An 11,181-nucleotide genomic window follows, 5' to 3' on the forward strand; every position below is an offset into this window, starting at 1 on the left:
GTTGGCTTATAAATGTATATGTAAGCATGAGTTTTGGTCATCTGTGAATGCGTTGTGATTTAGATGGCTTTGGTTCATAGAAGTGTAAATGAAGTGGTTATACGGTAGATGTGTGAGGTAAGTTTAAAATATGAAATTATGGCATTGAGTTTGAGTTGATTTGAATATTTTCATGTGGTACTAATGAGGGTACATTGGTTGGTTGATGGAAATAGGTTGTGTATGTGTGATTTTGGCATGTTTTGGTCTTGTTTTAGTGAATTACTAAATGGGTCTAAGAGTTTTCTAATTGTATACTTGTGGCCCAATAAAACATTTTTGGTAAACTTGATTTTTAAGGTACATTTTGGTACACCCAGCCTGAGACATGGGCTATCACACGGCCGTGTGTGTCACATGGTCTGTTCACACGGTCGTATGTATTTTCAAGTTTCAGGTGCAGGTTTAACATGGTTTGAGACACGACCGTGTGGCCCTAGTCAGTTAGTTACACGGTTCGGGAACACGGGCGTGTGTGTTAAACACACGACCATGTTTTTAGACGCATGGGCTAACCTGTGTCACACGGCCTGGCCACATAGGCGTCTGACGCTTGTTTTAAAAAAATTCAAATTTTACCTAAAATTTATGTTTTGATTCATTTTGATCCTTGATCGTTTTTAAGTTGTTTTTAAGGCCCCGAAAGTTTGATTTAAGGCCTAAATAAGTATGTTTGCTATGATTGGAATGAATTATTGGTAATTATACCTAAGTTGAATTATTTGTTTCAGGTTTAAAGTCAAAGGTTTTGTTTTGTATAGTAACACTCTATAACCCTAATCCAACGACGGAGACGAGTTAGGGATGTTAAAAGATTGTTGTTCTTGTGCCTCTCAATTCCAACTTGCTTGTTAATCGAACTCAACATCTCGACTTATGATAATCCTTCCATTGCTGGGGTTATTCAACTTGTAGCCTTTGGAGTTTGAGTCATAGCCAATGAAAACAAATTTTAAACTTCGACCATCAAGCTTCGATCTATCTTGGTCGAATACATGTGCATAGGCAATGCTACCAAACGCCCGTAGATGTCTAACACTTGGCTTTCTTCCATTCCATGCTTCTTGAGGTGTTAGACAATTCACGTTCTTTGTTGGAGAGCAGTTGGACAAGTAAACTACACAAGAAACAACTTCGGCCCAAAATTCATCGGGCATATTCTTTGCCTTCAACATACATCTAGCCATGTTAAGAATAGTTCTATTTTTTCTTTCCGCTACACCATTTTGTTGTGGCAATCTAAAACCGTTAAAAGATGATGAATTCCATGTAGTTTACAAAAAATAATTGAATTGATTGGAATGAACTCATTGAATTGATTGGAAGTGATTTCACCTCCTCTATCGAACCTTAAATATTTTATCTCATAGCCACTTTCTATTTCAACAAGAGATTTGAAAATTTTAAATCCAACAAAGGCTTCAGATTTTTTCTTTAAGAAGTAAACCCAAGCCTTTCTACTATAATCATAATAAAAAAAAACAATAAGTATTTACTTTTACCAAATGAAGGCAGATTGATTGGTCCACACACATCGGTATGAACAAGTTGAAGAGGCTCAGTTGCTCTTGATGTTGCTTCTTTCGGGAAGCTTGATCTTGCATGCTTGCTTAGGAGACACACCTCACACAATTGATTAGGATGGCTAATGGTTGGAATTCCTTTAACAATCTTTTTTTCTCTAAGAACTTTGAGTGCTCCAAAATTTAAGTGGTCAAATCTCATGTGCCAACACCATGCTTCATCCTTCACACTAGCCTTTAAGCACTTTGCTTCAATTGTCTTGAGATTTAACATAAACATTCTATTCTTCGACATGGATACTTTAGCAACCAAGTTGGCATACTAATCTCTTAACCAAAGGAAACAATCTTTCATGTGAATTTCATAACCCCTTTCAAGGAGTTGTTCCAAACTCAAGATATTGCTTTTTAACTTGGGAACATAGTAAACATTGGTAATAAGGCTATGACCACCATCCTTTAGAGAAATTAGAATGATATATTTCCCTTGGATTTGGACTTTCGAAAAGTCCCCAAATGAAACATTACCTTTAACCTTCTTATCAAGCTTCACAAAGGCCTCTTTGCATCTGCACATGTGATTGCTTTCTCCGTTGTCAAGATACCATATGTTTGCATCATTGCTTTCTTCATTCTTAAGTGCTAGCAATAAAGTTGGCTCTTCCACATCTTGTTGGTCTTTAATGAGATTGACCTTCTCTTCATTTTTGTTAGAATCATTTTGTCATTTTGAAGAAAAATGGTCAAAATTATGACAATTGTAACATTCAACACTAGACTTGTCATACCACTTTTCATTCGATCTTTGATAATTACCTCTTCCTTTTCCTCTTCCTCTTCCTCTCGCTCTTCCACGATTTCTAGTTGATGGGTTCCCATTATCGTTGTTGCTATTTTCACGATCACCTATTTCACGCCTTCCTTGGCCATAACCTCTTCCATGGCCTCTTTGTTTCTTTTCTTCTCGACAATCTTTCAAAAATACCTTGGCTTTAAGAGCTTATTCTAAGGACTCATCTTGTCTCCTCTTAAATTTGTCTTATTGTGCTTGCAACTCATCCATTACTTGTTCAATAGTCATAGAGTTTAAATCTTTTGACTCAATGACACAAACCACATAATCAAACTTTGGAACAAAATAATAAAAGATCTTTTCAATAACACAAACCTTTTCTAAGGTATCTCCATATCTCTTCATTTAATTAACAATAGCCAACACCCTTGAATAATAGTCCAAAATTGAATCAGTTTCCTTATCTATAAAGCTTCAAACTTACATTGTAATACTTAGAGTTGAAGCTTCTTCACTTTGTCAACTCCTTGAGAGAAATTTGCAAATTCTCTCATGCTTCCTTTGCGGTGTTAGCATTAGCCACTTTCAAAAACATCGATTCATCCAAACATTGATGGATGAGGGTGATGGCTTGTTGATCCTTCTTCCTTGTTGTCGCCAAGACATCCCTATCTTTTTGCGACAAAGATGCCTAATCTTAAGGAAAATCATAATTATTTTATATGATCTCCCAAATATCTTGTGAGCGAAGTAGAGCCTTCATACGAAGGCACCAATTTTTATAGTTGTGTTTTTTAAGATGAGGAAATTGAAATGAAAACATTCCATTGTTGGCCATCTTCTCTCAATATCGAACCAAGGTTTGAATACCACTTTGTTAGAAGGAGGTGGAAGAGAAATAACCTTTAGGAAAGAATGAACTCACTTTGTATTGAATTTTGTTTTCTTTCACTCTCTCTTACCATGCTTCATCACGTACAACTATTTATATAATAGTTGTAAGTGACTATTGATTTCAACACATTCATGTATCCTAGTTAAGTACATGCATGAATACTAGATACATGTACTCTAAATACATTCATTAAATACAAGTACATGTAAGTAATGAACAAATATATTTTAGAATGTTACAAATTATAATATTCAACACTTCCTTCTCTAACTTTCTATAACTTCTCCAGTCTATGCACCTTTGAACCAAACTAAATATGCAATATTAAGTTTAAATTTTAAATGAGTAGGATATGATTGAACCAAACTAAATATGCAATATTAAGTTTAAATTTTAAATGAGTAGGATATGAGGTAGATGTAAGTAATACTAATATGCTTATGTGGAATATCAAGATTGAAAAAAAAAGGTTGCGTTACTGTTTCATCCAACTTTTAACGATACAATGACTAAAATTTTAAAATTTAATAAAATAAATTAATAATTAAAATAAAAAATTTTAAACTTGAATGACTAAAATAGAAACACACTCAAAGATGGATGACAAATAGTATATTTTATCCTACTTATTTTTATGAGCTAAAATGGTTGTAAAAAATCCAAGAGCTATCGAAACACCTGGTCTCCCTTCCATATATGCAAGCGCTAACCAAACACTTTGTTACGCTTACTATTTTTTCATCAACAAAGTCTGAAGTGAAAACAATTCAAATCGAGCCAAAATGTTGATGCTATACTGCAACAGGAATTAAATGAAGTAATATATATACACTTGTATATCAGAAAGGTGCAGCATAAAGAAATGCTTTTAAGTTGTAGATACGACTTTACTGAATCTAAAAGTGGCTTACACATGTATTACTTACAAGACTACACAACTTCAAAGGTTATTAAAGAAAAAGCTGATCCTCATGTTTCGAGACACTAAATTCCAACTCTCAAAATGACTCTTCCATTGAGGTTTTGGAAATAACGTGAAAGGCAGTGGTCAGGCAAGTGTCAGGTCCAAAACCCAAATTTATTAAAACAAGTGAAACACAAAACATATTTGTGAATTGTGACATTTGAAGGTTTCATTTAACCGCATGGCACCAATGGCATGCACCCATTCCATGCATTGATAGGGTACCAAATGCTTAATAACCCTTTTTGTTGAACACCTGATAAAGTGCCCTTGGAGTAGTTAATTAGAATATGATCTAACAACTTCAAAGAATATATATTTAACAGATGAAGAATAACAACAATTACATGTGTGGGATATTGCGGACTAACGCATAAAAGGATGCTTTAAAAATGCAGTTGTCTTTTCAACAAATATTATCACTCCCGGGACCAACTCCATGACCGAAGTGCATAGGATCTCCGGCAAAGCCTTCCATGAGAGCGAATTTCATATCCTCGGAAGGTTTCCAGTGCCGCTTCCTCTGGTTGATAAACCAATTGTTGATTTGCTTCTGATCTAGTCCTGTTATCTCTGATAATTTCAATTTATCCTCCTCCTGCAATCACCACAAACCCTTCCTAACCATTAACCCTAGAGAAGCATATCAAACCTTCAATAAAGTGTAATCTAGAAATAGAAAAGAAAAAAAAAATTCCAACTCCATACCTACTCAGTAATGCTTTTCAAAGATGATTTACATTTTTAAGGCCAAAAGAAAAACATGATGCTCATGATGTTAATTTAGCTAGCAAACAATATCTTCAGTAAAAGCATCACGAAGCATCGAATTGCATTTTACACATTTCACTCAAAAAATAGATAAATTAGTCCTGCATGTTAGATCAAAAAGTAAATTGGTCATTTTTATCCATTCTTATTGTCAAAAATTAACATGGCTGACAAAATAGTCAAATAGTTACATGTGAAATGTTACATATAATTCATGTAAAATATCAAATGTACAAGAACTAATTTACCCATTTTTTAGTAAATAGGGTAAAATGCAATATAACTTTTAATACAAAAGTCTTCATAGTAATTTCCACCCAATATCTTCCTACATCCCAAATACATGAAAAGGAACGCCCCTCAACCATAATGCAAAAAGAATAAATGAGTTCCGGCACTCCTTCAATGGCTTTTAGGGTATGTTCAGTATTACTTTTAAAAAATACTTTTGGGACAAAAAACATTTTTAAGATAAAAATATTTTTAAACAAGTTACTGTTTTAGAAAAAAAATACTTCTCCCAAGCCAAAAATGGGCCCAAAAACACTTTTTTAAGAAGCTGGAAATTCTAGTTTCTCCCCAAAAATACTCTTTTCCAAAGCCTTACTCTTTCATTTTTGTAACATAATAGTTGAAGACAAACTTTCCAAGACATTCTTGTTAACTGTCATTGTTGTAGGACTTAGGCTTCGTTTGGATGGGCGATTGACTGCGGTGCGGTGCGTTTAACTTACTTTTTGTCTCACGCTACAGTATCGCTACAGTATCTAATCTCACCGCCACCGCTATTTTTACACTAACCGCAGCTAAACGCACCGCCCATCCAAACTCACCCTTAGTTGGGTTGAAAAGATACTAAAAGAAGTGTACGTTTGGTGGATATGATTTTAATGAACAACTGAATTAGGGTTCAAAGACAATGCAGTGGTCTTTCTACTGATTCTTTTCAGTGAAAAGTAACCCCAAAGAGGGCAAATAAGCATTTAGAAATGAAAAGTTTTCCGTTTGAATTGAATTAGCTACTATATTTTTCTCTCTCCTTTCACGAAATTCCATTGAAATTCATCAAATACTGCATAGGCAAGAATGAAAGAAAAAAAGTACAAGAGGAGAGAGCAATGTTAAGTAGGAAATAAGTTGTAGTGTAATTACCGTTGGATAAGGCCATCTATAATGATTGTTCCACCAATCAAGCAGTGTGACCCTTGCTTCTTTTGGTAGCTTACCCTTTTTCCTTTTCTTCAAGAATTCTTTCCTCAAACTGCTGAGATAGCCACTGTATTTGCGCATCAGCATTCCTTTAATGTCCTGCCTTCCACACTCATCTTGATTTTCAAAACCTTCTACCTCCCCACCACTTAACTCTTCCACAGAACTCCCACCACCTTTATCTGAAAAGAAATGCACATAAGATGGATATCCCAGTCATCTTTTTGGTTCTTGTTGGATCAATGGAATGCCGAGTAGGAGTATGTTATATATGTTATGGGGTTCTTAAGCGTTTTCGGTACTTCTGGTTTTGAGGTGTTTTTCTTTCTACATTGGACATGATCTTAGAGTTCTCTTGCTCTTAGATTTTTCCATTCTTGGATGGTTTTCAACTCTTTGTATTCTTAGTTAAATTCTGAATTGGAAAAAGAAAAAAGAAAGAACAACCTAAGCATGATCAGCAAAATAGGTGAGTAGACAAGAGGAAGTTTGGTTGGTTCAGGTTACCTTACATTTTCAAAAGTAATAAGTAGTGCAAGATTCCAAGGCAATATTTATTCTATAACAATTTTACTACTCGTATAATTTTGGTCAACAAGATCCTTTCATTTTATAACATTTTTATATATTAAATAAATATTTTTTATATATTTTTAAAATTATTATAACATAATATTTTAACTTAAAACGTTAATCAAAAAGATAAAATTTTCCGTTATTATAATTAATATAAATAGTATATTAATCACATTTAAATATTGATTTAAAATTTACGAAAATTTGTGTAATAATATTTGGTACAGTGAAATTTTTAAACTCCATAAGTAGATTTAAGGAGTTTCGAGTATCTTATAAAAGCATAGTAAATTATTAAATATATATATTTAAAAAAGAAATACATCAATTTTTTAAAATTGCTTATGTACCAAATACTCACCTATTAATTATTATAATATTACTTTAAATGTAATATTTAGATTTCTATAACAAAAAATAATGATTTAAAATTATGAAAATATGGATAGTGATATTTAGTACAATGAATTTTTTAAACTCTATAAATAGATTTAAAAAGTTACGTATCTTATAAGGGTATAGTAAATAATTAAAAATATATATTTAAAAAAATATCAATTTTTTAAGAGGGCTTTGTATGCCAAATACTCTTTCTATTATTATAATAATATTACTTTAAATAATGTAATATTTAGATTTCTATAACAAAAAATAGAATGTGAAGCTTTTAGAAAGGTTTCGTGAACTTTCAGATGAGTCCAATTAATGTTGAAGAAATTAAATTTGTTAAGAAAAAAAATTCTAAAACAATAGTAATTTAGTAGAACATTTTTTTCTTATATTTTAATTAAATAAACCAAACAGAATATCAATTATGTTTTAAATAATATTAAATTTTCGCAATCCTATTACTAAAAATTCTTTAACTAAACTCGGATTTTCAACTCAATGATAGTTAATGAGGGAAAAGAATATCTTTTACATGCACAGTAGAAAGGAGATTGAGCTCTTTAGAGATCACTATTTATACATTGATTCTTTTTTTTAATGCAAAAGCACACTACTTATAGTATTAGTATAATAGCAAATATGTACATATAATTTTGGATGAGAAAATGCACTGTTAGAAAAACTTTACCAAAGGGATAATCCAAGTTCTTTGTCAGTGCTCCTTTACAGAGATCACTTAGCTGTGATTTGATGTTGCTTAAGAACGTTGTCGCTTCATTGAATGGCTTTGATAGCTCTTCTTTGTATCTATGGAGAACCTCACAATATGATTCCTTCAACCAATTAAACAACAAATGAAAACCAATAATAATAATAAAAGGTCATCCAACTACTTATTCCATGCAAACAAGTATTCTTCTCTCTCTTTCCTTGCATTTTCTCGAGAACCAAACAAAACATAAAAATAGTTTGAAGTACCATGAACTCGTCCAGTTCAGGATCAGCTCCTATCTCACTGCAAACATTTACAGACCGGTTCTCACGGCCAATTTCTTCAAGAAGAGAGGCCAGCTTAGGCGGTGCTCCAACCTATATTTAAAAAAAAAACATTTATTATTATAATTAATCTTAAAAAACCAGAAAAAAAAGGGTTAAAAACACAAATAACCACCTTTTGGCATTCGATGTAAGCAGATACTAGGTTTGGATAACGAGGGTGATTCGAGATCTGGGACTTGATCAGACCAGACATATGGGATCCAGTGGCATCTGTATCAACTTCTTGATCATCAAATTGAAGTAAATGATCAACTGGACTGAGAAAATCAGCTGCAGTAAAGTTTGGTGCAGCAAAGTTATTCACCCTTGCAATACCATTAGAACACGAGATTATAGGATCATCAAGTCTATACAAATCCTCCATGCTCACCAAACAAAATTTAACAAAAAAGTAATCTATTAATTAACTCCTTTGAAGGCAACTTGGGTTTTGAGTAAAAATCTGTAACTTGCCCTAGGATGTATCAAATAATAAGCTTAGAGTAACCCTAGAAATGCAAGGTTTTGAGTCATTGTACACCAAGGAACTAGTAGTTCAAGAAACAGTAGCAGCCATTAGAGAAAGCAAAGAGAGGGAAAAGGAGGAGGAGGAGGGCAAAGAAAGCTAGGGAGGAAGCAAAAACATCTGAGAGGTCAGAAAAAGTGGTTTTCTCATCTTAGCTGAAGTTGAAGTAATGACAAGGACCAGACCTTTGCTTTTTCTTTTCCAATAAGGCCTGAGAGAGAGAGAGAGAGAGAGAGAGAGAGAGAATGTTGGGTGCGGATTACATTTTTTACACATTGCAGAGATGTGGTATCATTGATAAGAGCTAAAAACAAGGGGGAGGAGGGGGCTTAAACACTCACCACACGTGTTCCCACGCTCTGCAACAGTGATCACTGTTCCATCACTCATTCACTCATTTATTAAAACCCTAATTTATTTATTACTTAGTTAGGAGGCCGTGCTTTACTTTGATTGCGTAGAACTAAGGTGAGGTAAATGAAATCTCTGTGCTGATAGACATGCCATTCTGCCACGTTTCTTTACGAAATTGGTTGTCTTACTGAGATGTTAGCCCCTACAAAAATATTATGGGAAATGAAGTACACTGCAGCGAAATACACGTTGGTTTTGCACAACACATCAAAGTAAACAATTTCCTTTTCAAGTTTCAAACAAATTTCATTTCACAAAGATGAGTTGTTATAATGTCAATCAAATGGTAAATGACTAAAAGATAAAAAGAGAAGTTGAAAAGAAGCTAACAACATCTTAGACTAGTAGTAAGAATATTAAATTGCGAGTATGATATGATCTGCAATAGGAATCACCAAGACAGTAATATAGCACAAGTTCATCCAATAGAATAGAAAATTTCAGCAACCAAACTTCAATAGCAGAAATAGAGTCCCAAACAGAATCGCAGAACAGAGAAGAAGAAAAGAAGAAAGGAAAGAAAGGTTCCAGTATAAGTCTACTGAACCTGGAAGGAAATAGCTGCAGCCACAAGATGATTACAATACTGACATAAAAACTTTCCCTAGGTCATCTATTTTTTATTTATACACTCAAGAGTGTTGCCCATTCCAACAATAAACCAACTAATACAACACATAGTCCTTGAGGACCATTGAATTGGTCTTCTGACGCGTGGCTCTTCTGTTGGCTAATGGTATTTCAGTCATTCCTCCAGGTGGCTTTTCCTCAACAAGATTTTCCACATCACTCAATGGTTTCCTCAAGGTTCCAAGAAGGATATGCAGCTTGAAAATCGGTCACTATTAGAGGAATTATTGCAGTTAGGAAATGGTTAAGTAGTTCGCAACAGTTGTGTGATTCTGATATTTTGTTTTACATTTGTTATTACCGATTGTATCAGTATAAATACAGAATTTATGTACTCATCATTAATCAAGATTAATGAATTACTTATTTTAGTCTATTCTTTCAATATGGTATCAGAGTTTCTCTTTTGCTGATTGTTGCGTCAACAATGGAGTCTGCCGCATTGGCAGAATCAGTAAATGGCAAGTTTCTCTTTTGCTGATTGTTGCGTCAACAATGCGTTACATTGAACGGCTGGGTCATTTCGCGGTCGTGGACGGGATCAATTTGGCAACAGAACACGACCGCAATGTCAAATATGTGGCAAAATCTGTCACGTCACCTGCCGGTGCTTTTACAGGTACGATTCCACCCATGATGAGGATGAAGATGCAAACCCTAATTCTGGTACTGGGTGTATTGGCTCATATTCCAGTGGATTGGTTTCTCATGTGAGTTGCAGGCCTGAATCAGCCTATATGTGTTACACTCACCATGGGTCGTTTGAATGCTCTTATTCTGGGCCTCACTCTCACCATTCAGTTATTGATCATTCCAGCCCGTCCAAGGCTGCTTGTGTGGCTGCAGTTACTGTACGTTCCATGCTAGCAACTGTTGCACCGACAACCCCGTCCGTTGTGGCTGACCCTGCCAGGTATCTTGATAGTGGGGCCACGGCACACATGACGAGTAACCCTGCCCAGTTCCCCGACTCTCGTCCGTACCATAGGTCAGGTAAGGTGATCATAGGTAATGGTCACTCCATTGACATTTCTCAGGTTTTTTATATAAATAGGGTGAAAAAAAAATCTATTGAAATAGGTGTCAGAAAAAAGTATTTATCAAAATAGATTATTTCTTTCATTGGAGCCTATTAGATAGGCGTCAATGAATAAAATAATAAAAATAAAATTTTTTAATAAATTTTTTTATATATTTTTTTAATAATTTTTTAAAAAAATACGGGTTAAAATACGGTGAACGGGTTGGGTCGGGTCGGGTGGCGCCTATCAGGTAGGCGCCAATGAAAGTGCCTCATAGAGAGGCGCCAATAGTGGCCTTCTGCCCACCGCTGCATGGCTGCATGGCTGCACAGCTGCACCAACAGCATGTCTTGTCCCTTCAATTTTGTTTTTTTTTGCCTATAAGTAAGGT

The 11,181-nt window shown here is 34.3% G+C and overlaps 2 protein-coding genes across 3 annotated transcripts; both read right to left on the reverse strand.

Annotated features, from left to right (window-relative positions):
* Positions 1-1,884: 1,884 nt before the first annotated feature.
* Positions 1,885-2,441, reverse strand: LOC107919298 (uncharacterized). Its single transcript, XM_016848781.1, has 2 exons — positions 2,351-2,441; positions 1,885-2,261 (listed from the first exon to the last, which is right to left on the reverse strand). Exons 1-2 carry the CDS (start codon positions 2,439-2,441, stop codon positions 1,885-1,887), a joined length of 468 nt encoding a protein of 155 aa, XP_016704270.1.
* A 2,064-nt stretch (positions 2,442-4,505) lies between these two features.
* On the reverse strand, positions 4,506-9,017 carry LOC107918713 (homeobox protein knotted-1-like 1). Of its 2 annotated transcripts, XM_041109745.1 has the most exons (6): positions 8,910-9,015; positions 8,332-8,489; positions 8,139-8,249; positions 7,849-7,993; positions 6,138-6,376; positions 4,506-4,812 (listed from the first exon to the last, which is right to left on the reverse strand). In XM_041109745.1, exons 1-6 carry the CDS (start codon positions 8,998-9,000, stop codon positions 4,621-4,623), a joined length of 936 nt encoding a protein of 311 aa, XP_040965679.1. In that variant the 5' UTR covers positions 9,001-9,015; the 3' UTR covers positions 4,506-4,620. The 2 variants fall into 2 exon arrangements, with proteins under 2 accessions (XP_040965679.1, XP_016703787.1); XM_016848298.2 differs by having other exon boundaries at positions 8,332-9,017.
* Between the last annotated feature and the right edge of the window lie 2,164 nt (positions 9,018-11,181).

Source organism: Gossypium hirsutum, chromosome D13, assembly GCF_007990345.1.
Source record: "Gossypium hirsutum isolate 1008001.06 chromosome D13, Gossypium_hirsutum_v2.1, whole genome shotgun sequence".
NCBI classification, from domain to species: domain Eukaryota; kingdom Viridiplantae; phylum Streptophyta; class Magnoliopsida; order Malvales; family Malvaceae; genus Gossypium; species Gossypium hirsutum.